The sequence below is a fragment of the Pelmatolapia mariae genome, linkage group LG22 (genome assembly GCF_036321145.2).
Source record: "Pelmatolapia mariae isolate MD_Pm_ZW linkage group LG22, Pm_UMD_F_2, whole genome shotgun sequence".
NCBI lineage: Eukaryota > Metazoa > Chordata > Actinopteri > Cichliformes > Cichlidae > Pelmatolapia > Pelmatolapia mariae.
In genome coordinates, this window is record NC_086245.2 from 16,053,809 (window position 1) to 16,081,793 (window position 27,985).

The 27,985-nt window shown below is 38.7% G+C and overlaps 1 protein-coding gene across 4 annotated transcripts in view; it reads left to right on the forward strand.

Annotated features, from left to right (window-relative positions):
- Positions 1-27,985, forward strand: part of csmd3b (CUB and Sushi multiple domains 3b) — a 392,628-nt gene that overhangs the window by 137,329 nt on the left and 227,314 nt on the right. For all 4 annotated transcript variants that reach the window (XM_065470768.1, XM_065470769.1, XM_065470770.1 and 1 more), the window contains exon 4: positions 18,942-19,139. In XM_065470768.1, coding sequence (XP_065326840.1) covers positions 18,942-19,139 — 198 coding nt within the window. The remainder of the gene's footprint in view (positions 1-18,941; positions 19,140-27,985) is intronic.

Genomic DNA, 27,985 nt, shown 5'->3' on the forward strand with positions numbered 1-27,985 from the left:
GCTCAGATTACAATTGTGCATGACCACCACACACAGAGCTGATCTGCAGAGCCTCTGAGCAGTCTAGATCTGATATCATCTAGGCCTGTTGCTTTTCTGGTCTCAATCTTATTTAGCTCATTCCTCCCTGCATGAAATTTTAGTTAGAACATCATCTAATTGTTTCCCACATTATAATTCAGTGATCAAAAACATCTTTGATTGAGTCACATTTACAAAATGTTTCATCTCCCGCATCAGTAATATCTTAGCATTTATAACTATTTACCATTCACAGCAGTAAGCCCAAGCCAATAACATTCAGTTAGCAGACTGATGAGTCTGATCAGACTGCCGGATGCACTACCACTGAAACCAGATCCTCAGATGCAACCCCTTAAATATGAAATATGAATTTTTGATGATTGTCCAACTTGTGGATAAAGTTCTAGTAAAACCTAAACACTGGAAAGTCACTTCAAATTTTTGTTAAAACCATTTGCATCCATGTTTAGAGGCGCCGGCTTATGGAACATTCTACCATTTGTTCCTCTCAGTCTTTGATCCCTTATCAGCACTTGATTGATTGATTTTGACTCCAGCCTCTTTAACTTGAACATGATCTGAGTGTAGAAGTCAAATACAAGTGTGTGTGTTTGGTTTGTGTTTGAGTGAGAGGGTGAATTAATAGTGTATCTTCCAGAAATGTGATTAGTGTTCATGTTTTTTGGTGTGTGTGTGTGTGTGCGCGCGTGTGCACGCACGCATGCATGCGTATGTGATTGAGGTTCTGGCTGTGGCTGCTCTGATCTTTATCAAAGAGACCTGAGGGGACTGACAATACCCACTCCTCTATCTATCATCCCTCCATCTGCCTGTCTCTTTGCCTTCTCATTTTTTGTCATTCAGTCTTTTGCTCTCTTCATTCATTTTATTTCAATTCAGTTCAACTCAATTCATTGAATCCAGGTCAGGTAATAGCATCATGGAAAGGAGAAGGTGACCCTAGCAGTGGAGGTTGATTGAAGGCGTGACACCTTCACCTATGAATGTGTCAAAAGATGAATGCAGCTTGTAATGTAAAGCCCTTCGAGTGATTGGTAAAATATAAAGTCAGTATATAATTTCCACCTTAGCAATATGTTAAACTTTTTAAACTGTATTTTAATTTACAGATACTTTACAAATACAAAAAAATCCCAGATGTAATTTTTTTATGAAGCAACAGGAGGGGAGCTTGGACTCCTTCTTCTGCACTCCCCTGGAGTGGTTTCCTGTGAACACCTGTGGGGCTTTTTTTTTTGTTATTTTTTTTGTCCTGATGCTGCCAAAGCAGCTCAGACCCATCATTGGTTGGGAGGTTTAGCTTGCCAGATCAACCTCTTCACCCTGCAGAGCACATTGTCCTGCTGGGAGAGTGTGCTTGGTCTGAAACATCCAGACTAGGAGTAAAGGCTATAGACAGCACCTGTCACTGACTTAAATTCTAGCTAATCACAATATGAATAGTCACTACTCAACCATCCTTTTGCCTTTCTTTCATTTTCTTACTCTCTCTCTGCATGTTCTTATATTTTAGTGATTTTCTCCCACAGATCGTGCATGGTTTAACACATATTTAACACACATTGCACACAAGTAAGCATGTGGGTGTGCCCGAATTTGTACACAACTGTGGCTCAGTTCATACATTTAAAATGAGAACCAATATATCAGCTGAGTCCCATGAAAAAAAAAAATGTTTCATAGTCATGTACTGAGGTACGCTGTATTTGTGTGTCTTAGTACATGCATGTGTATATGTGAGTACAATGTACAGTGTAAGTGTCCTACATATTCCCATAGCAGCGAGTTGTTGTTTATACAAGGGGTGACAAAAGGAGTAAGATGAATGAGGACCATGCAACATGTAAGAGTACCAAAAGGCAGAGTGGAAGGAATGGAAAACTGAAATAATGAAACTGAAGAAAAGGGGGAAAAAAACTGGGAGAAAAAATGAGAGAAGAATAAAATGAGAAAAGCAAATATGTACCTTGAGATCGGAAAAAGCGAAATAGAGAGGCTACAGGGAAGGAAGAGGAGCTCAGTCTAACAATGTAATGTGCTCTATGCTTTCTAGGTGAACAGGAGAAATCAATGTTTTCTGTGTGTGTCTTTGTGTTCACCATCTAGAGTGTGCATTCAGCTCCTCACTGTTACAACTTCTGCAAGGTCATCTTCAGTAAAGTGGCATCAGCTGAGACAATCACACATACCCACTTACGTAAACGTACAGTGATGGCAGATGTGGAGACCAGATTGTGTGAAACGAAGTTTAATATATATATATATATATATATATATATATATATATATATGGCTTCTCTTTTATCCATGCCAATGACTACGTGTATTCCAAAGCAGTTGAGAAATTCTTTTGTGACCAATGCCATCCGTATGTTTTGCAACAACAAGGTTGCAAAGGTTTTAATAGAGCTCACTGGTTTTATCTGTCATTAATATATAGATTTATGTAAGAAGTAGTACTCGTCATATCATTGTTAAAATCAAGTGGTATTAGGTCATTATCTTGATTACTGCATGTAATTATATAATGGTATAGTACAAAATAACTTTCAAATCTCTCAGTGTCAAGCCTTCACTGAATTTCCACACAATGTATCAGTTTGATGTCTGGATGATATAATTACATTAAATTGCTGCTAGACATCTCACTTTCAGGAAATATACTGTAGGTTCCTCTAATTATCAAAGTCCAGAAAGTGACAATTTAATGTGATACCTGGATAAAACTAATTCTGTGATGTATTTATATTAAGAAGGTTCCAAGTGTTTTATTGCATAGAAAGGATAGATGTCTATCATCAAAGCTTGTCCACAAACGAGCCATTACTGTGACATCTGATTAATACTATTAAATAAAAGTCTTTCAGCACTTGAATTGGCAAGGAAGAGGTTTCTCACTAAAAGAAGTCCAGCAAATGATATATTGACCTCATATCTGAATTATATTAAACACCTTTATGATGAAAATATATGGAATAGCTGCCAAACCCCTCTGTGCTGGGACAGGATAGAAATTACATCGAATGATATATTGATTTGATATTCAGGTCTGTCAGACAACCACTGGCCACCTGACTAAAATATATCCTGGTACAGAGTTAATATAGGTGTGCAATTCTGTGTGTCTGTGTGTGCGTGTGTGGTTTGATAATAATATGGCCACCTGGCCAATGTCAGTCCATCATTCAGCTTTATATGAGCCAACCAATCAAACGGCCTCCCTTCAGGGTCTCCACCTCGGCCCATCCAATCAGCTCCTTCTGCCAAGCAAGAAGGAATGTCACCTGATTAGCATAACGGCAAAAATGAACAGGGTCATGCTGACAGAGCAGTTCTCGATGCCGTGAGTTAGACAGAACTCAGAGGCAGCATTTACACAAAAAACACATCCCTTAATGCTGTCAGCCAGTTAGGATTTTCACCAAATGTATCACCATCCCAAAAAATGTGATAAGGAACATCAGCAGACTGGTCTCTAACCTCTTTCAGTGGCCTCTCATCAGCAGATTTCATTATTTAAGGGCATTCCACTGGGTTTTTCACTCAATATTTAATCATCCAATTAATTGCTAAAATGACTATCAGCCCTGTATTCTCCAGCCACTGTGCTCTGCTTTTTGTTCAGCAGATTTTGTTATTTAACTACCCCACTGCTTTTAATATCTCAACTACTGTTTCTTAATAAAGTGAACAGCAGTATTACAGTGGAAAGTATAGCAACACAGCACTCCTAGTTTAGTGTGAGAACATCTGCAGCATTGAGTTTTGGCTTTTTCCCCACTAAAACTGATGCCTGAGTATTTGATTCTTTTGGTAATTAGCAGCTTAGGAAAGTCTTTTCAGGGAAAATGTTAACATTAGCAATATAATGGACCTTGTAATAAAGAACACAGGATTGCTGATCAAACCATTTCTACTTATTTGACTACTTGCTGTGAAGTATGGGCCAATTTAGTCAACAAACATTCCTGCTAAAAGCTTTCAAGATAAAATGAAGGGTTAAAAATAGTCGTCAGTATAAGAGAAACTCTGACTTAAAGGTCTTGATCTCATTTCAAACTGATTTCTCTATCAGTATACTGTCAGTATTGAGATTAATACAAATAGATACACTCACTTTCAATTCAATCTCATTTATACAGAACCAAATCACAACAACAGTCACCTCAAGGCACTTTATGTTGTAAGGTAGACCCTACAATAATGCATACAGGGGAAAACCCAACAATCATATGACCCCTTATGAGCAAGCACTTTGGCGACAGTGGGAAGGAAAAACTCCCTTTTAACAGGAAGAAACCTCCGGCAGAACCAGGCTCAGGGAGGGGCTGTCTCCTGCCGTGACTCACCTGCTGCTTTATTAGGTATATCTGTTCAACTGCTTGTTAAAACAAATTGCTGGTTAACGCTAATCAGCCAATCACATGGCAGCCACCCAGTGTATTTAGGCAATGGGGAGAAAAAGTGATTTAAGTGATTTTGAATGTGGTATAGCCACTCGTAGTACAGGGGCTATACCAGTGTACTGCACCTACCAGATTCTGCAGGTGGTGGTCTAATAGTGTGGAGGATATTTTCTTAGCACACTTTGGGCCCTTTACTACCAAATTAGAATTGTTTAGCAGCCTACCTGAGTATTGGTGCTGTATGCCAAGTTTCTCATGGCTGTTTCCTGCAAGATAATGCACAATGTATACAAGCCTGAGATGTGCAGCTGACACATCTGCAGTTACAGTACTGTGTGGTGCTGTCATATCAATATGGACGAACATCACTGAGGAATGTTTCCAGCACCTTTTTGAATCCATGCCATGAAGGATTAAGGTAGCTCTGAAAGGAAAAAGGTGTCCAATTTCATACCAGTAGGTGTATGTAATAAACCAGTCATTTAGTGTACATCTATATATTTATGTTTTTAACTCAATAAAATAAGTCCTTCACTCAGAGACAAAGTTTCTGTCATAGCAGATAGTATCTGTAATAATTTAGGTTCTGTTTTGTGATGAAAATAACTTTTATTCCTTGATTGATTCCTTGGTGATATTGCACACCAGAGACAAATTACGCACACACAAACATGAATATGTTTCCATCATGTACTGGCAGGGAAAATATTTAACTTACACAAGGACCACTTGTTGGGTTGTGTTTGGTGTTAGACGATACTACACAATTGTTAAAAAGACTAGTGACAGAGGAGAGTATTATGGCGAGAAGAGAGATGAAAGGAGAGGAGATTAAAAGGGACAACACTGATGCAGGTTGAAAGAACTTTAATGTTGAGGTGTTGTGAAGTGCACTTCAAAATAAAGGCTGGCACCATACTACACATTCTGATATCACTTCATCGGTAATAGCTTTAAAAGCCAATATGAATGCATCCATTGGTAAGTTTCTGGATCAGGACTTACGTCTGGTGTGTAAACCATTCAATGAAAACTGCATTAGTAGCTTGTCATATAAAAATATGGCTTGTAGTCCATGAATCCATGTTTTTGTGGAGCCTTAGGCAAACATTTTTTTTTCTGCAGGGTACAACCTGTTGATTTTCCCAGAAGCAGTCATTAACAGTAATAGTTTAAATTCAATAACAAGCCAGATGTGTGCCTTGTGGTACCATCGATTTGGTAATAATATGGCTTTTTGTTTGCTCGTTTTCTGGAATTGTGTATTTATGACATTCTTTAAGCTTTTATTGTAACTGCAGAAGAAAAGTGAAAAACTACTTAACATCAAAAGACCACCTCGAAGGGATATACGATGTATGCAGTGTTATTAATGCGTGTGTGTCGTGGGTGGGCTTTGTAGTTCAACTTTTTGGAAGTTACCATTCCACTGAATGTCTGTTAGCATATGAAATTATTACATCATATATCGTATATTGCCATTAGTTCAAATCCTCCACCGACCAGTAAGTTTACTGCGCATTTATCAACCCATATTATGTTGTGTGTATTGTATTGCTGAGCCCACATCATTTTCCAATTGTCTACTTGAAAACAAAAAAAAAATATGGAGGAATGGAGGAAGTCTGTTTAGTTTGAGGCACCAGACCTAATTAAATACTAAAAAATAAAAATATTTTTACAATGTTAACAATAGCAAGTTAGAGCAGAGATATACTTAAAGACACAACCACTATAGAGGTATTCTGAGTCATTTTTAATTAATCACTGATTTCACTACTGGCAGGCTTGTAGGTACAGGAGGGTGACTCCTTGTTGTATCCATGGGAGCTAACAACTCAAAGCAACTTTTCAGTGAGACTGTACACCTACTAAATGATGCACAGTTAAGGTGAGATTTGTTTACATTTGTGCGTGGGTACATGTGTCCTAGTATCTCTCAATCACTTCCAGGGTGTCTTAAGATGTTAAATTTAATATGTTATACTTTAGTAACCACGTCTACTAGATATCACACAAAAGATAGTTAGCTAGGCTGTCTCAACTGAGCAGAAACGCACATACAGATTTGATCAGCACAGGAATGATAATTTCTCACGTACATACACATACAAATTGGTAATATTTGCCTCTGCAGGCAACAGTTTGTGTTTGCTATACCATTTAACAGCATTACCCCTGCATACCTCTAATTTGCTGTCTTCTCACATATTGCTTTTTTGTTTGTGGACAAGTGAAAGGTTTGTCTGACAGAATTAAATATATACTGTCTCAGTGACAAGTGACAACATGGTTAGTGACCCCTGGAGACAGCAAACTTCACTGCATCGCATTTTCATCTAGTAGCACAGCCACCAGAAATATCGCTAACCGGATGATTTCTGAGGATCTTAAATTTAAATCAGATTTCAGAGCAAGAATACCAGTTGATAAATCCAGTGGCAAAAAGTCATTTAGTGTATAGCATGAAGTAGTGCTTACACCGTTAAATCTAAGGCTCTGTCTCAGCTTCAGCTTGTGAAGCTGTACAAAGAGTAGAGGTAGAAGGTGTTGAAGAGGACAGTTTAATATAAAAACAAGCTTATATTGTGGAAATGTGACAGTGGATGTTACTTGGGGCATGAAGGTGTCAGTGTACTAGGCAAGTTGGTTTGAAATGGCAAATTGAGCTGACTGTCTGCTATCTTTATCCCATCAGGGAAGCCACCAGTCCTGTACAGTTCATCAAATACTATCCTCGTCTCTTTTCTTGTCTTTTTTAAAAAATATCAACAAAATGTATTTATATGTATATAAGGCACATAAAAGGGTTTAGTACAAAAAATAATACTGAAAGATGCATATTGAGATTTGCAAAGAAAGAGAAAGCAGTAGTGTCATAAATGCCATAGAGACAAAGGTTGCTGTGGTATTGATCAGTACAAAAAGGCCTTCTGAGATGATCCGCTCTATGTAGTTCCTCCCAATGTTGGCTTTGCATCTATTTTGTTTCTGAAAATCTTCTCTCTCATGCTATCTCTTGTTTTCCTTAATAGATATTGATTTTGTTTTGGGTACATGCTGCAATTTTTTTCTTTGCTTATATTTTGTGCCAATTTGCTTCTTCTGTTCAGATAACAGCTTCTGTTTCTTTACTCTCGCTCTTTTCTCTCTGTCACAATGTTTGAAGTAAACCTATCCTTCCAGATGACACCAGTGCAAGTGCAAATCTCTGTGTGCAAGTGCAGACGTACATGTCTGCGTATGCATGGTGTCACTGTGCAAGTTTAGCAGAGTGACAGTGATGTCAGACACATAATGATTTCCTATTGGCTGGCAGCCCCTGAGGCCTAACGACCCGTTATTGATCTGACCAATTAGCATTCACACCTTTAATTAATACTGAAGCCTGATGTTTGCACACAAGCAAACTCACACACACACACACACACACACAGATGCAGACTTTTAATTAATAGTAAGAAGAGGGGTGGCTGTGAGAAGAGATAAGAGAGGAAGAAAGGAACAGAGGCAGAAGTGAAAGATGAATGTGTGAAACAGAGAAGAAAACTACAGGAAGTAGAAAGCTGATCAGTACTCTTACTAAAATCAGTGCAGGACTCTGACATAAGAGCTAAGGCTAAGACGGAGCTTAATGGTTTACTGGTTTTTAATAATACACACAAGCTTTTCTTCATGCACTGAGAAAATTGTTATTACTTTTGCTTCTCTGTGTTTACTATTTTGAACTGTATCAAGCAACACACAGTCTGTGTAACATACATATTTCTTTTAACTGCAGTGAAGTAAATAATCACTGTGCTGGACACGAAGATAATCCACCAGCTATACTTCTCAGCAAAAAGCATATCAAAGAAATCCCCATAACACACAGTGTGTTCCTTTAGCAATGTATCACCATCATCTACAGTAAGTCACTTCAATAAAAGAAAACGTGTCCGTTTCTTGTGTTGCCTGTATCACTGGACGTTTACTATTTTGTTTGATCAAGTCTGCTCGAGCATATTTGTTCTAGTCTTGAGAAAGTCAGCGTCAGCCCTTTCAGGTCAGATCAAATGATAGCTGATACTGCAGAGTACTGCTTTAGTAAAAGAAAAAAGAAAAAAAAGAAGCAAACGCAAACATACTAGCCCTTGATTATGTTCATTTCCGACGCCCACAGCCTGTTAAAACAGGATAAATTTTGAGGTAACAGGTGTGTGTGTGGCATGTTTTGTTTTTCTTTATATGTATGTGTGTCAGTCTAATGAAGTTCTGTTGGCAGGATGTCTTTAGGGAGATATCTAATGGTTTATTGAACCAAACCTCAGAGAAACATTGATCACAGCATCAAGGAGTTACACCCACATGGATTCAAAATACACACACCAGTCCTTGTATATGCACGTGCGGTGACATGCACGCAAGAGGCCCACACACAAACACTCACACTAGAGTGCACGTGAACGACCACACACACACACACACACACACACACACACACACACACACACACACACACACACACACACACACACACACACACACACACACACCGGTGAAGTGGAGGTAAAGAGCTTATAATTGACATCCCCATGTTTCTTTGTGAGCAGTCAGACTGCTGTCATTATCTGCTCATTCAATTACATACAGGGAAATTGCAAGCCTGGAAAAAAACCTAAGCACATCTTTTCAACTAACATTTTTAGATGGATACTCCATCCACAAAAATGAGGTAATTGTGTTGGACAGGGTTATTGTCTACCCTCAAAATGAATAACTTGTTTTACCCTGCCACATTAAATTGCATCCTCACTTGGATGCGTCTAATTCTGGCATATGGAAATTTGTAGTCAGCTGCAATATATTTCAAAGGAAAACCAGGCTACTCACTATATCTGCTTATTATGAATGCGGGTTCTTCTTAGTAATGTTGATTAAATATTATGTGCAATAATTGCATCTACAGCAGCCCCTTTAGTGATATATATGTGTTATTTACTGAGCAGTATCGTAAAAAGTAGACGAAGAAGGGGGCATTAATTTAAGCCTAACTACTGGAGAAACCAAAGTTTTCACACCGCCACCCGCTCCAGTAATATATCATCATTACTGTGATATTTTAATTGCCAAATAAGCAGGTTATGGTAAATTCTGTAGCAGAACAGCATTTATGCAGGCCAGTATATGCAACATTTATGGTCAGACAGTATACACTGACACTGGCTGCTGGAAGCTACTTCATGATCTCAATGAACACAGATAATTATTGTTCAGCCTGAACATCAAGGCACCACTATCACAACCCTCACAGCAGCTTTTACCTTTAGGGAGAGTGGGGTGTGTGCTTGATTGTTTGTGTTCTGGGGTGTAATAAACCCAGAGAGACATTAGTGGTCTGTTGCTCTGAGTCCATAATGTCTGATCTACACTAGAAGTTACAATCATTAGCAACACAGTTGTGTGTATTAACTGATCTTCACAGCTGCCAGATGAGCTAAAGCTTTGAACAACTGTTAGTTTATCTGAGAGCTCTCCCTTTTTCCCACTTTAACTCTGCCTCACAATCTCTCTGTCTCCCTCTGACATACGCACACACACACACACCTTCTGCTACCACTTAGTCCTTCGCCCCACAATAAATGTTTTCAGAAGTAATCAAACTTGGGCTATTTTACACATTTGTTGTGAAGTGCACTCACACAACCAAAAAGTGAATTTAAAATGAAAAGAAAATCTTAGCTTTTTAAAAAGATCTTACTATTATCTATTGAAGTAATATTTGAGATAGCAGCAGGCCTAGTACATTTATGAAGTCATTATTTGTAGGACGCTTTCAATTGAAAGATGACTATCCTGAACCCTAAGCCCTATATTTCGTCAATTCAGTTCGTAGAGCCATTCATTTTCTTCACTACTTAAGCCATTAGTGTTATGTATTAGATAAGAATTATGTAATGTGATGGGGTTTGAGTACTAGCTGAAATGATTAAAGCGTGACTTGGATTGTATATTTTAGACCATTATTAGGCTGTACAAATAGAATAAAAAAAAGGTTACATTGAAAACATATAGAAAAGAAAAGAGGTAGCATGTGTATCCCCAGGCAGCATGCATTTTGCAATCTTGTCATCTGTTCTATACAATTTGTGAAATGAAGCATAGTGTTGACAGCGCTGGTGCAATAAAGCCCTTAGCACAAATTGTGTGTGTGTGTGTGTGTGTGTGTGTGTGTGTGTGTGTGTGTGTGTGTGTGTGTATTTTTTCCTTATACTGTACACTCAAATTACACAATGTATGTCAGTAAAGCTTTTCAACTTGAATCTTCAAGATCTGATGTGTAACTTAAGTGCTGTCTTGCTTTTTTTAGCGTTGTAACTCATAGTTTGGAAGACCATTGTGGCCATCTCATCACCCAGTTAAAACCAAGCAGTTCATCTTTTAACACACATGACCTGCCTTAAAGCTTGCTAGTGCCCTAGTCTTCTCTATTATATGCAACAGTGACATTACAGAAGACAGTTAAATGATTTGTTAACACATATTTTTTCTTATTCTTACTCTTTATGACATAATATCAACCATGTTAGTTACTAACAATATTAGAACAACTAAGTAATTATCCTGTGTATTGTGTCTGTTTTAATTGTTAGAGTACAATGAAAGAGTATGTAGGGCATCTACTGAAATGTAGCCTTTTTTATTTCATACTTGGCTTATATACTTGCCCTCTGTTTCATTAAGTATATCTGTTCAACTTTTCTATAAAGCAAACAGCTAATCAGTCAACCATATGGCAGCAGCTTAGTGCTTTTAGGCATGTAGGCTTCGTGACATCACCTGCTGAAGTTCAAAACAAACATACTTGGGGAAGAAAGGTGATTCAAGTGACTTTAAATGCAGCGTTGTTGTTGGTGACAGACAGCTTGGTCTTCAGGAGCTGTTGATCTACAGGGATTTTTCATCGCTAGGATTTATAGAGAATGGTCTGAAAAATATTCAGTAAGCAGTGCTTACTCAGTAAGTGAAAGGAAAAAAATGAAATGAAAATGCCTTTTTGATGCCAAGGGTCAGAGGAGAATGGCCAGGCTGCTTGGAGCTGATAGGGAGGTCAGAATAACTCATCCATTTGTTAGTGCCAAGGTGGGCAGAAGTGTAGTTATGAATACACAGCACCTCAGTTTCAATTAAATTCAATTTTGTTTGATTTATACAGCGCAAACAGTAGTCGCCTCAAGGTGCTTTATATTGTAAGGTAAGGATCCTACAATAATACAAAAGAAAAGAAACAACAACCAGATGACCCCCTATGAGCAAGCACTTGGGAACAGTGGGAAGGAAAAACTCTCTCTTAACAGGAAGAAACCTTCAGCAGAACAAGGCTCAGAGTAGATCTGAATCCAGTAGAGCACTTTTGGGATACAATGGAATGGGACATATGCATCATGGATGTGCAGCTGACAAATCTGGAGCAGGTTTGTGCTACTCTGTCATGTATGGACAAAAATCAAGGTGTCACCATCTTGTTGAATTTAAGCCATGAAGGATTAGGAAAGTTCTGAAGGCAAAAACCGGGACTACCTAACAAAATGGCTGATTCGCAGATACAATGGAGATATAAACCAAATTTGCTCTCTATTTTATAAGTATTTGCATGCCAGGCTGGCGTTTGATATCAGTGCACATTCAAACTGCCAAAATGCCAGTTCTGGCTCAGAAAACTCTGTCGGGTACTGAACTGCTCATGTTAGAGAGAAACCACAAATGCAGGTCTCTGGTGTAAAGTCTAATGGGCTACCCATACAAAACATTAAAGAAAATCTTTCTAGCTCTTTCTCAGTTGTATTTTCAATTTTGCTGGATTGCTTTCCAAACATGGCTCTGTCTTAGTCCCTTAGGAGGCAATTAAGCTACCAATGTACTTTTGCAACATGATTAGAACAGACAAATAGTGCCAACATCATCAGGTTGTCAGTTTCACCAAATGCAGAGCTGCGGAGTACTTATGACACTTTCAATATTAAGTGGTCATGTAATCACAACTCAAGTGGATGATTGCTGCAGGACAGGGACGTCATAAAAGACAGCAGCCCCTGAGGCTTTATCTGTTATAATCGATAAAGGTGAAAATGGCCATTACCTTTACACAAACACTGCAGAGCTAGACTCCAGTTCCTATTACTGAGAGGTTTAAAACATATATAATTCTGATTTCTTTTATTAAATTACCAAAATATAAGCGAATATGTGACTAAAAGTAAACAATAATGATAATTAAAAAAAAAAATAATAATCTGCCATAGACTTGCTGGTCAATTTTAAATGGCTGTATCTGTAGATGGCATCGCTTACCACCACACATACTTCTCTGAATGTAAAATGTATGTTTTTATTAAGGTCTAGGTCATCATCAACCCCAAACCCTAAGCCTATTTATTTTGACACCGTCAAATTGCTTTCTTTGTCACCTTATTGCCAAGACTGTGGCGAACAGTTTTAAACAAAAATAAAAATTACATATTTTTATGACATCATTTTAGGGTTAGGGTTATCACCAATGATGAGTTGGACCTGAGAGGGTTCAAACAATCTAGTCTCACAGCTTGTCATTTTGACCAGGAAGTGAATGAATGTGAAAATGAATGGCTCGTTATGTTGCTAGTGGTTCGCCACCGAGAGTCAGTTTGAGGCTGAAAAGGGAATTTGTCTGGAAAAGATCTTAGTCCTACCCCCTGCTGTTCCTCATTTTGGACTGTGGCTGGTAATAGCTGAAGGAGGCCAGAACTGCTGATACTTGTTGTTCCATTTCCATTATCATATATCATGTCAATTCTCTTCTCTGCGCCATCAAAGGCGTTATATAGAAGTAAGTGTGTGTGTGTGTGTGGGGGGAGGGGGGGGGGGGGGGGGGTTACCTTAACTACTCTTTTAAAGCAGTGCCCAGCTGTGAACTTCACTTTAGCTCCTTTTGTTTATCACACGCTGTAAGATTTTATTACAAGGAGCTACATAGCAGTTCCAATGTTCTTCTTTAACTGCTGATTCCTGTCACACACACACACATATACACTGTATAGAAATAAATGTAGTTGATACCTACATATACATATAGTCACATAAACAGAAAAGTTTTCTTCTTGGTGTATAACCACATCAAGGAGAAAACTTTTACCATTCATCCCATCACTCCTTGTATTTGCTCAGCTTCTGCTCAGCACGATTCTTTTAACTGCTTTTTTTTTTTTTTTTTTTTTCATTCTTTTAATGCTTTTATAGAGAAAGGTGTCACATTTTTCAAATGGTGGATATCTCATCTTGGCATTAATCTTTTCATATTAAAAAGCACAAAGCCATGTAGAATAATTTCATATTATCCCATTCGTGATTGTTAAGCTGTCATAGTTAGAATTTCAGAAAATAACTCGAATCCTAGTATGACAGTTACTTGACAGCTCTGCAGCAACTTTCTAACAATACAGGGATTGTTTGGGGGGAAAAGTTCCACTGTCAATGTTATAAATATATGGATGTACTATGTTTGAACAAAATGGGCAAAAACACGTCTGACATTTTTCAACCACAACATTGGAGTATTTCCAAAACTACCACATAACCCCTTAAAGTTTTTGTTTGTACAATCAAGGACGCATTAACAATTTCGATCACATACCTGCTTGCGACTCTGATGCATGCTACCACAAGCAGCATTTTATTTTAGAATCAAGATTATAATCTTTTAATTAATCCAGATAGATGTACATGGAGTACTGTCAAAAGTCTTGAGCGACACGTCATTTCTATATAAAGTGCAGCAATTTATGAAAACATAGTGTGTACACAGCCTGATCTCTATTAAGCAAGGTTTCTTGCAATCTGTTTGAGCTTTAGGAATAGTTCTCCAGGCTTCTTGGAGAACATACAAAGTTCTAAAAGGATGTTTTGGATGTTGGCTGCCTCTTGTTCCATTCTCTGTCAAGATGATCCTACTCTGCTTCAGTAATGTTGAGGTCCAAGCTCTGTCGAGGTCAGTCCATTGAGAGTTTCCCATTGTGCGCTTTTTAAAATTTTTGTCCAGGTACACTTTTATTGCATTGGCACTGTGTTTGGGATAAATGTTGAAAAATGAAGCTGTTGCCAATTAGATGCTTTTCAGATGGTATTACATTAAAATCTAACCGTACGTTTCTGTGTTCATAATTCCATAATTTTGACAAGATCCCCAACACCATTTGCTGAAATACAGCACCGAACCTTGACAGAGCCTCCGCTGTGTTTTACAGATGACTGTATCACTGATGTACCTCTCTACTGGCCTCCTCTGTACATACTGACAATGATTATGTGGATCAAATATACAAAAACGAGGGATGACTCATGATCTTTGCATGCTATTGTAGATTATAAAATAATCTAAAATTGAATGGATAACAAGTGTAGTATAATATGACATAATTTTTTATTTTTTTAATTTTATTTTCAAATCCTCTTCCTTCAGTAGTAAGGGCAGTTTCACAGAAGTGTTATCTTGAAATCTTTTTTCCCCCAACTGGTTTACATCTAATCTGAAATGACATTTAACTCCAGCAATTCTAAACCCATCTCATTTATTTGGTAATGGCAACCTATTGCTGCAGACAGGAAACTGCCAATCACATTTTGCCAAGCTGTATCAGAATGCTAATGTCGGCCTCACGTGCACATGTTACAGAAAATTTGACATGAAGAAAAGGATGTATTCAGAACGTCACCTTGTGCAAAATAAAGGTTTGGAAAATAAATGTGCAAAACATTCACCCTGATCTTTAAAAGTAGTAACAACATGTATATTCTGGGCCTGTTATATAAAACTATTTTCTTATGGTTTTTTTTTATTTATTTAAGATGACTTAATAGTGCCTCTGCTTAGATTAGAGAAATAGATTAAACAGAAAATATGTTTGTTGTGTAAAATGGCAGTATGATTACACTGTCAAGAGAGGCACACTGTATCATACAGTATGGTTTATGATGTACAACTAAGGCTGTAAAGTGGTGTTAACTTATTAGACAAAAAGTGTTTTATGATACAAGTCCTTCACAAGTCTATAAAAAGAGTTGGTCACAGAGATAAATGAATCAAGCTGACAGGCAACTGACTCGGAAGTTGACAGGCGGTAAATCTAAGTGCCCCAGAAGAGACACCTGATTGTTACAGAACTCCCTAAAAACTTTAAATCTTTTTGTGTTAAACATGTTAAAAAGTAACTTCAAAATCCCTTTTTTGGTTTATTTTTTTATTTTTTGCCCTTTATTCTATGTATATGATTTCTTACCGCATATTCTGTTTTGTATTCAAGCATTTTACCTTCTACTGTACTCTGTTCAGGTCTGAAACTCATCTTGTAAAAAAATTACTGCTGACTGAGGTGTAAAACCTCTGAACTCCATGAATCATCCCCCCCCCCCGTCTCTGTGCCTCTGTTTTCCTGTCTTGCTCTCTGTCCCCCTCGCCCACTTCACTGTCCTTCACTCCCCCTCGCCAGTCTTCCAGTCTGCAGTGCCATTTGTCTCACTAAAAAGTCTAAAAGCATGGCAGCATTCTCTCGTGCTTTTTACCCTCTGCTCAGTTCTTTCCTCCCCACCTCTTCCCCTCTTTCTTGTGCTCTCTGTACTTGGACTCGGCTGTAATTGCTTATCTAGGGAGAAATAAAAGCTAGGTAAATGGTTACATGTGTGAGAATGTGTGTGTATGTGTGGTAGAAAGAGAGAAACTGTATAGTCCTTTACATGCAGGCCTTTGAGTGTGTGTGTGTGTGTGTGTGAATGTGTGTGTGTGTGTGTGTATGTATGTGTGACAAATGCAGATAGTTCTACAGATGGCCCATAAAAGCAGCAGCTTGTAATGAAGCAACTGAGACTGAAATCATGGTTATGGTAAACTGGGGAGAGACTGAGATAGCGAAAGAGAGGCTGAGATAGATAAAGAGAGAGAAATGAGAGGAAGAAGAAGTGTGGGTATGAGAGAATAAATAAGAGAGGGCAGGCAGCAATAAACCACGGCGAAGAGCGTGGCATAGCTGCTGGCTACTGAATAAACTAGTGTAATGAAAGTATGTGATGTTCACAATAAACTAGGTAGGAAAGAATGAAAGGAGGAACAGAGAGATGGACATAAGGGTTGATATATTAGTATGGATAAAACAAGGGAGAAATAGAAAGGAGGGAGGTGTTGTCAAAGGTTTTTTGTTGAGGATAAGGTAGTAAGGGAAGAGAAGGGGGGAATCGGTGGATGGAGGTGCAGAGAAGGAGAGGGGTAAAAACACCAGAAGTGGGAATAAAAGCCTAACAAGGCAGCAGAAACAGATGGAGTAAAGAAGCCGGACAGAAAATAGTAATAGTGAAAATGAAAAAGGGGGAAACAGTGCAAAAAGATAGATAAATGGAAAAAGTGATGGAGACACAAGTCAAGCTCCAAGTGGCTAAAATGGGAAACTGTTGGTTAGCATGTGCCCTGGATTGCACTCTGGACCACCAATGTTAATGTTTGTGTTTGTGTGTTTGGATGAGAGTAAATGTGTGCCTGATAGGATGCTCAACAACAACAAACATCCTGACACCAAGTGGGGCCACGCTGACTGGTAAAATCGATAGGCCAACGGGTCGCAACACTAGGCCAACCTGACATCCAATCACAGTACAGCACAGGGGTTCGCCACAGTGATGGATGACCATGGTTGTGTGTGTGTGTGCGCATGTGCGCTAATGTCCAAGTGTGTCTTGTCAGTGTGTGTTTCCCTGTCACTGTGTGTGTGGAGATAAGGAGAATGGCAATTAGAGGTGTGTGTGTCGGGGGGCTGGGCACAAGACTTAATGACATATACACATGCATATACACATTTAAGAGATATGATAATAACAAAAAGAAAGCTGACAGGTTTATTTTAAAGGAAAATGAAAATACAGGTTGATTGTGGCCACATAAAAATTCCAAATATAAATGTTCACATAATCACCCGCACTGTGGCTAAAGGGGAAGGAATGGGATGTAATTGAAAAGGTATGACAGTAAAGTCATTTTATAAATGAATCTATCAGCCGGCCAATTTAAGAGTCATATCATCCGTTCATTTACTGACATTAAATCTTCTCTACCTGCTTTGTGAATAGTAATTACAAATTATTGCAGTTAGTATGACAGAGAGCTCCCTGCAGCTCTACTAGAGCTTTTTACAAACTTATTCTGTATATTTTTGCAGTTCGAGGAGTAAAGTGAAAGATTTCCAGAGTTTCTCGTGACATTTAAAGAATATGTGTTGCTATACCGCCACCTCTCATTTGGGAGCATACTCTTCCTCACCACCACTGTTGATTTCTGTTTTTCTAATCTTTTCTCTCTTCCTTTAACATTTTCCTTTCTTACCTCTTTTGCTCTCCGTGTCTTAGTAGTTTCATAGTTCTATCTATCATGCTGGGCATCCTGCTCCTTTCCCTCTCTGCCCCACCACCCTCACCAATCCACAGTTCCCTCTCGCCCCTATGTGTCTAGTTCCTGCTCCCCCTCCCTAACCCCGCATCTGTCTGAACTGTTTCATAGTTGTATCAATCAAGTTCAAACAATAAGACCAGAGTTGCTCCCTGTGCGCCCATCTACTTCCTGTTTTATGGCTTGTAATACCCCTTCTCCCCCTGTCTCGCTCTCTCACTCCCTCTCGCGCTTGTTTGTGCGTCTGTGTTGGCGGATGTTTATAAGTCTACAATTGTGCATACGTCTTTGGCACAGAACTGCAAATTAATCTAGCGGGAAGAGGGGGGATTGAAAAGAAACTTTTGCATTTCCGCTTTTTCTCCGAGGCTGAATTTTCTCTTCTTTGACTGCAAAGGCAATCCAACTGCCCATTTACAGCCATCACGCTCAGCAGTATGTATTTGTAAAGACCAGTAGGCTCCCAGCTATGTCTGCGCTTGGAGCAATACTCTGGAATAGGCTGTAATGGAGGTATTTAAACTGCATCACCACAATGCAAGTGTCTTGCTTTTCTGACCCCAGAACTGTTTTTAATGACAGACGCAATGGGACCGGGCTGTAACACCATGTCTACACAGAAGACACAGTGTGAGCCACACATTAGCAGAGCAGCAGCAGCTCTGATTCAGTCACAGTATTGAGCTGTGGGTCACCTGTGTTTTGAAAGCCCTCAGAGCACAACACAAAATAAAATAAGCATTGGTGAGACCTTGTGTGTGTAATATACAGGAACACAGACTAGAAGCAGAAGAAACCTGTTTGGATTATGGGGGTAAGCATAACTAAAAGGTTCACCCGGATTGATTGAAATTGATCGTCTGTTTAGTTAGATGTGTGTGTGATCTGACAGACTGAATTTCATGGATCACTATAAAAAAGGGGCTGAGCATATTATCTGAATGATGGCTGAGATAGAAAAATGGATATTTTAATATTTTAATCAAATTAATCCGAAAACAAAACTGATAAAAGCCTTCATCTTTCTCTTTTTCTGTCGTCTTTTGCAGAACTGCACAGTTCATCTTGTGGAAACCCTGGTGTCCCACCCAAAGCGGTGCTAAGTGGTGGAGGAAGATTTGCAGTGGGAGACAGTGTGCGGTACAGCTGTGTCCCTGGTTATGTCTTAGATGGTCATGCGACACTCACATGCATCACCAATGCTGGAAATGCCGCCGTCTGGGACTTTCCCGCTCCCATTTGTCGAGGTACGGACTCCACGTGTTTTTGTGTTGTGCGTGTGCAGGCGCGTGTTTATGTGTGTGCATGACTAGATGTGAAGAGTTTTTGTCCAATTTGAAAATAAATTCAAAATCAACCTCTATTTTTGAGATCTTTACTACTGTACATGTGTCAAATGAGAAAAAAAATGCTGAAAATTTTCAAAAAGACTCAAGCAATCTTCAAGATATCAGAAAGGTTGACCTCTATGTGGAATTTTATGGAAAAAAAAAACTCTTCATATATTTATGTGTACTGTGTTTAAGTGTCCCTGAGAGAAACAGGAAGACAGACAGGCTGCATGTGGGCAGAACAAGGCTTGTGTGCATGCATGTGTGCAGGCACAGAGCGATGCAGGCAAGGGTGTGTAAAGTGCGTGTGTGTCAGATATGTGTGTGGAACAGAAGCAAAAGTTTACTAAAGTTTGGTACTTTCTATTTTTAAAATGTTTTAATTATTGCTGTATGCCACACTGCAGCATTTATGTGAATTTATAGCAGACATGCACAGTTTGCTTTAAACATAAAAAATTAAGGGAACAACTGGAAAAATCTTAGTTTGGAGTTTAGGTGTGATTTTGAATGCAATCCTCTTAGGGTTGATGACTTTGGTTGACTCAAGAAATGACGCAATGCATGTCCAAAAAAGATTTTGAATATTTCCTTTAAGGTCCAATTTATAATTAAACATCTAAGATTGTTTTAAACTTGATCAAATCATATAGGGAGGTAATAATTTCTATTTCTGCCGGGGATTCCAGGAAGAGCATGTTTGGCTACATCTGGCACATTAACATGATCCAGGTTTTTATGTTTCTCAGTGTTCTTTGTCCCTTCTTAAAATGTACAGTGGACACTGTTGCTGTAAATTGTGTAGAATCTGCAGATCCCTAGCTGCTGACAGCTCATTATTTTACTTTGCCAATCAATGTTGTTGAGTCCCAACGGCTCTTGTTGTCCCTCATTTATAAAACTTTGTGTTGAAAGTTCATGGAAAAGGCAACATAGACAGTGGCAGTTTGAAGAACTAAGGCAATAGTATATCTGAGGTACAATTGACAGTTCAAAGATGTTTCCATATATGTGCGTCCTTAGGGGACCTGAATCAAAAGCACTCCGTTTGTGTCATTTATTGCTGGAGTTATCTACTGAGTTCATGTTTGCCGTTGGTCCTAATTAAAAATATCACACACCATCATTGAGGTAGGGGGAATCTGTCACTCATTTTAAAGGACCCAGGCACAGGCATGCCAATACACAGTGAGCATAGCATGAGCTAAATTGGGTGTTATAACTTCTTGTGGTTTATGGTGTTCATGGCTCTATATAAAAATGTTTTTCAAATTTAAAAAGTTATTCAGTCTTTATTTTGATAGGGGACTGAAGCTAAGTTCTGTTATCTATATAATATTTAGATATTGGTTAATTGGGTACATGAATACGTAAGTATAAGTACAAAAGTAAGTATAAGGCCACTTACTTTTGTGAGGGCGTTGCGGTGTGGAAAGAGAACCCAAACGCAGGACTCGCAGGCCTCGCAGGCAGATTGAGGATGTGGATGGAATTTATTATAAATGTAGGATGAACATAACATAAGACGGATGGATAGCCTGAAGTGAACTGAAATGAAAAACTCACACACACAACTGACAATGACAAGACAGTGAACTGAGAGAAACAGGGGCCGTTTATCAATGCCCAAGTACGCGAGTACGTACTCGCGTTCTCGGTGAGTACGTACCCGCCGAGAACGCACGGGAGTACGTACCCGCCGAGAACGCGAGCACGGACTCGTGGGCCGTTTCTCAATTCTCAAGTACGCGAGCACGGACTCGTATTTGTACAGTCGGAACACCAGCGTACGTGATGATGTCACAGGTCCGGAGTTTTTACTGCCGTCCCCTCTTAATTTAACTGTAAGTAACATGTTATGAAGCTTAACTTTAATCACAGCCAAACCGGTTTACTCAGGAACAAATAAAACACTGAAATAAACCAAACATTAACATTTAGATGTGATCTAAGTGACTTATATATCATTGTTAACCTCAGTAGTGAAACCTCTATTAATAAAAATAGTGTACATGTACATACGTGTACATACCTTAATAAAAACAAGCAGGTGAGATGTTAGAACGCTTTTATTTCTATTCTAGTGGACACTCAATACTATAGACAGCTGCTGGGGTTTCTTTAACCTGAGTAGTGAGACGTCCGCGAGCGGTTTGGGGGGGGGGGGTTGGAAACGATGTGCCGGGAGTCTGCTGTTGAGTTTTGGACGAAATGCATTCTGGGATATTTAGCTGTCCCAAGTCTACACCGATGCATGCTCGATAAAACGGGCGGATCGAGAACACATCCGGGACTTTTTCGCGTTCTCTGCGTGATGCGTACTTCGAATTGGAACAGTGCTTGGTCTCCGACTGATGACGTATCACGAGTACACGAGAACGCAAGTACGCACAAGTACGCATATTGATAAACGCCCAGGGTTTAAATACACTGGCTAATGATGATGATAAGAGACAGGTGAGAACACAGCTGAACTGAATCTGGCTAATCACACACAGGAAGTGGAACAGAACATAATGCACACAGACCGAGGCTAACATAATAAAGCAGGAAACGTGAAAACTAAACTGTGACAAAGTAAGAACTGAAAACACTGGGTCAACAACCCAGAAACCCTGACAACGTTTTAATAAAAAATACATTATTTGGAAGTTGAACATCAGGGTAATGTAGGCACGACAGTAACTCACTGCAGTAAAAGTCACTCCACCTTTCATTACTGAGATTAAAATCTATTATTTGTTTATTTTCAAACTCTATATAGGCCCCTATATTTTCAGTGACAGATATAATCCCCATCCAGAAAGACCTGTCATTTTTCAGGGATTTAGCTGCACAGGAGGAGTTATATTTCGCTATATATTTCAAATTTTTTTGCATTCACACAGCCCAACATCATCACACTTTCTCTTTCCTTCACTGTTGAAAGTATGCATTCACTGTGGTACTACTACTAATATTGGTTTTATCCAATCAGATAATATATCTCCAGTTTTCATCAGGCTTCTTTTTTAAAAAAAAAGAAAATGATTACAATTATACAGTTTTTATTTTGATAGACAACTGACAGATATAATCCTCAATCAAGGGCTTATGGCCTGTATTTTCCATATAGTCCAGTCTTAATGTCATGCTTTTTTGATTATTCATGAGAGGAAACATTCAGTTTGTCAACTTAATTATAGGGAGATAATACCATTATAATTATTTGACATTTAAGTCATATTGTACATTGTTGTACCTTACAATGTAGCCTTATGTGTATGGTTAATTTGTCAGAGGAAAGTTATATTTTTAAAAAATTAATGCTTTTGAAATAAATGTCTTTTCAATTGGCAAGAACACCCAGTAGATGCAATCAATGCAGCCAACCCCCTGCGACTGAATTTTAAAAACAATCCAGGAAATGTCAGCATTATCTTACTGTAAAGAACAAATCTGCTCTGTTTTAGTCTAGCTCTGACTTCCTTAGACCAATTACACATTAAAAATTTTAGTCACTGTTAAACATTTAAAGGCTTAGATTTTGGTTTGGTTTTGTGTCCTTTGACTAGTTCAGTTCTGTCTGTTTATGAATCAGTTAGTTGCCTTAGCTTGCCTGTAGTGGTTCAAAGTGCAGCAGAAACACCCTTCACTAGTAGTGCAGGGAAGACATGCCCTCCCATGTTACTGGGTTCAATTCTGCTAATATACAGAGATAATTTTAAGGTTCTTTTGTATTATTTTTTAAGGTGCTCGGAAAACTAGCAGCAGGTGACATCTCTGAAATGATCCATTATTCCACTTTTACATCTATTACTTGTGCTGACTAGTCACTCTTCTCCACTGTTAACATCCAGGAGGGTTTTTTTTACGTTTTTTTCCCCCCCTTTCTAATAATCCTCATAAATATATCAGAGAGAGCATTTTATTTAATGACTTTTTCTTTTTTCTTTTTAGTCTGTGCATTTATGTATGTTTATGTTGCAATTTTATCTACTTATTTACTGCTTTTATTGATATTGTTTCTCTCATTATGCCATTGTTTTATTTGGTCATTGCATTATTTTGACTAGTTTAAGTGTCTTCCAATTATCTGGCTCTGTAAAGCAGTTTTGCTTTCCAGCCTTTGCCACTTTTAAATTAACTGTATAAATAAATTTCACTTTGATATACACAGAGATAGTACAGGGATTTCCCCATAAATACAGCTCTACCATGAACTTAAATTTTTAAAAAGTAAAGTTCATTTCAGTTCATTTCAAGCTGTTTAATCATTGACTCTTTACACCTTCTGTGTTCAATCTAGTCCAATAATACTCATGACTGCCAAGTGACATCGGTGACCTGAACTTCCACAGGCACAAACTTAATTATAAAACTGAACTTTGCTGTTCCACCTGAATGCTTTCTGGTTGTAGATCTGATAAGCAATACAGAGTCAGTCATCCATAAGAAGAAACCATAGGAGAAATCGCTTACACTTCTCATGAAGGACCCAGACATCATCATCCTCCCATGAGAAAGTGGGTAGGTTCACCGTGTTCAGCACAAATAACTATCAGTTCATGGTAAAAGATCTCTTTAGAAATGCAGCCACAATACAAACTAGGTGAGATAAAGGTTGTACCACCATGCACTACAAGGAAAGAAGGCAAGTAGTTACTTAGAAGCACTAAAAGAACAGAAGGTATACCATTATCAAGGTATGGGATTTGTCAGGTTTGGAGCCTGGATCAATCCATGCTATTATATGATATGTAAACATTCTCCAAAAACATAATTAAAAATGTATTTCCTTATATGGCATTGTTGGACAAAGACACAACTTCTGTAGTTTTTACTTTGTACACCGCTACAGTGCATTTTAAGTAATCTGTTAAGATGTCATTGAAGTGTGGGATTTAAGCTTTCAGTGAAGTAATGCCAGTAAAAATCTACAATCTGGTACATCTGATACAGTATACACTGGCCAGCTCAGAAACACCAAAAACCCTGAAAGACCACAGAAGACTACTGAAGTGGATGATCACAGAATTATTTCTATGATTAAGAGAGTTCATTTTCTAACATCTAACCAAGAACACTCTCAACGAGGTAGGTGTATCATTGTCTACATGTCTTTAATTAACTGGCACCTTTATGAATTAATGGAAAGGGTTTAAAAGAAGGTGCTAACTTCTGATTACACTCATGAACAAGAAGGCTAGGTGGCCAGATAACATCTTAAAGAGGCTGCACAATTCTGAAGACAATTCGTTTGGAATATGAAACCAAGATGAGCTTGTACTAGAACGATGGGAAGAAAAAAGCATAGAAAAACAGAGACGCAGGTCAGGATCGGGACATCTACCACATAATAGAGGCAACATTATGGCAGGGGCATGCGTGGCTACAAGTGGAACTGGGTCACTAGTGTTTACTGATGATGATGCTTGATACAGTTGGTGACTGCTAATAGGTGTAGCATGATGAATTCTACTCAGATTAAGCCAAATGGTGCAAAACAGATCTGACAGCAGTTCACTGTCCACATAGATAATGACCGTAAACGTACTACAAAAGCAACCATAAAGTTTCTCAAGGCGAAGAAATTTAATATTCTTCAATCACCAAGTCGGTCACCTGATCTCAAGCCAACATAACATGATGTTTAGCTACTGAAGCTAAGTCAAAACTGAAAACAGAAATATGAACACATATTTTGTTTGTGGGTTCTAGACTTCAGGGACTCATGAAGTAGAAAATGATTTAATAATAATAATAAGTTGATTATGCAGGTATTGTAGGTTTGTGCATTTGCAAAAGTAAACATATTCTTTGAAAAGGGATGATAGGATAGAAAAGTTGAGTTTTATTAAATTTTAATCAACACATATACTGAAGGAATAAAACATTCCTTACAACAGGTTTACATGCTATTTTTTTTTTTTACAGCAGAAACATTTAAGAAACCCATTAAAAAGACTAACAGAGTAATTACCATCAAGTAAAGCAGAAACGAAGCACTGTCAGACTATATTTACACCAGCTACAAGAAACATGCCGCCTTTCCAGCTCTGAGACGATTCATTATAATAAGAACATGGTGGTCTTTAATTACTTTCATAAGATTGCTATTGAATGATTATATGACAATTTAGTTGGCTTCATTCTTAAACTTTTAATGCCCAACGTCTGTATTTATGATATAATGGAAAGAAAATAAATAAATAAACATTTACCATCCGTTTAAGAATGGAGCATTGCAAAGATGTGTCATGTTTGTGCAGTTTTCCAGATTAGCACTGCCTTTGTGCTCTAGCCACCATCAAAGCAAGTCAAATACATCCAACAATGTGCTGAATTGCTGCGCAACATACCTTAGTGCACAGTAAACTATGATTTGAGTCTTGGGGAAGAAGGAAGCATAGACAGGAAGGGAGTGAGAGGGAAGCAGGGGAAATAGTAACTTGTCATTGCTGGATTAGTAATGTCTCTGTCACTCTGTCAGTGAGGCTAAGAGGAGCTAAGCTATTAATATGTTCACACCAAGTTTGAAGCACACAGATACACAACTATACAGCTCTGCTTTTAGCTTATACTTCTCTACCTCTCTCTCTCACACACACACATACATACATGCCTACACCCCCCTGCCAACCCCTCCAAACCACACATCATAGCAGGTCTCACTACCATCTTGTAAACCTTCCCTTTCACTATTGTTGCTATCATTCTGTCACAAATCCCCCCCACACTCTTTCTCTTTCTTTCATTCATCTTCTCTGGTGCATACCTCCACCTCTCCAGACTTTCTTCCACCTGTTCCCACTCACTCTACAGATCATCAATGTCATCTTCAAGCATCATAGTTCACAGAGACGCCAGCTTGACCTCATCTGTCGACCTGTCCATCACCACGATTGCCTTTGCCAATGTATTCCTTTGAATACTTTGCTATGCATTCTCATTTCACCACCAAGTCATCGACCTGGTCGAGATATATATATATATATATATATATATATATATATATATATATATATATATATATATATATATATATATATATATATATATATAACTAAGATTGAGCCCCTGCACAGTACATGCTATCAACAACACACAGAGGAAGTGGTTAATATCAAGAAATACTACCTGTGGCTCGAAAAGACCAGGCTGAACGACAGCTCAGAGGCTCTGATCATGGGAGCATAAAATCAGGCCCTAAGCACCAGATCCATAGAAGCAGGAGTCTACAACTATTGACAGAATCCAAGTTGTAAACTTTGCAAAGGTGCCCCGGAGATAGTCCAGCACATTATAACAAGATGCAATGTGCAAGTTAGGACAGTCTACACTGACAGGTACAACCAAGTGGTTGGCATAGTGTACAGGAACATCTGTGCTGCATATGGATTAGAAGTCCCCAAGTCCCAACAGGTGATACTTACGAAGGCGGTTTAGAACAAGAGGGTTAAGGTCCTTTGGGAATTCAAGTTCCAGACAGACAAACGACATTCAGAAGTCATAAATACTTAAAATAACACCAGATCTCATCCATCCATCTCCTTCCACTGTACTATTAAAGGCTGTAGCCAAACAACAACCACAACAAACTGTAAACACACACTGTAAAGGGTGGGCCATTTATATGGATACACCGTAATAAAATGGGAATGGTTGGTGATATTAAAGTCCTGTTTGTGGCACATTAGTATATGTGAGGGGGCAAACTCCTCAAGATGGGTGGTGACCATGGTGGCCATTTAGAAGTCGGCCATCTTGGATACAACTTTTGTTTTTTCAATAGGAAGAGGGCCATGTGACACATCAAACTTATTGGTAATGTCACAAGAAAAACAATGGTGTGCTTGGTTTCAACGTAACTTTATTCTTTCATGAGTTATTTACAAGTTTCTGACCACTTATAAAATGTGTTCAATGTGCTGCCCATTGTGTTGGATTGTCAATGCAACCCTCTTCTCCCACTCTTCACACATTGATAGCAACACCGCAGGAGAAATGCCAGCACAGGCATCCAGTATCCGTAGTTTCAGGTGCTGCACATCTCGTATCTTCACACCATAGACAATTGCCTTCAGATGACCCCAAAGATAAAAGTCTAAGGGGGTCAGATCGGGAGACCTTGGGGGCCATTCAACTGGCCCATGATGACCAATCCACTTTCCAGGAAACTGTTCCTCTAGGAATGCTCAGACCTGGCACCCATAATGTGGTGGTGCACCATCTTGCTGGAAAAACTCAGGGAACGTGCCAGCTTCAGTGCATAAAGAGCGAAACACATCATCATGTAGCAATTTCAAATATCCAGGGGCCTTGAGGTTTCCATTGATTAAGAATGGACCCACTATCGTTGTACCCCATATACCACACCAAACCATCACTTTTGTTGTTCCAACAGTCTTGTGACATTACCAATAAGTTTGATGTGTCACATGGCCCTCTTCCTATTGAAAAAACAAAAGTTGTATCCAAGATGGCCAACTTCTAAATGGCCACCATGGTCACCACCCATCTTGAGGAGTTTGCCCCCTCACATATACTAATGTGCCACAAACAGGACTTTAATATCACCAACCATTCCCATTTTATTACGGTGTATCCATATAAATGGCCCACCCTGTAGAACAGCATGTAAGGTTATATTCTATGTGTGCTATTGCAAGTGTTGGGGCATTTGAGTTCATATGTGCATTTATGCTTTGTCAGTATGCATGCTTTGTTTGTGTAGAATTATTTAGAGGACAGAAGCATCCATGGGCATCCAAGGCATACAC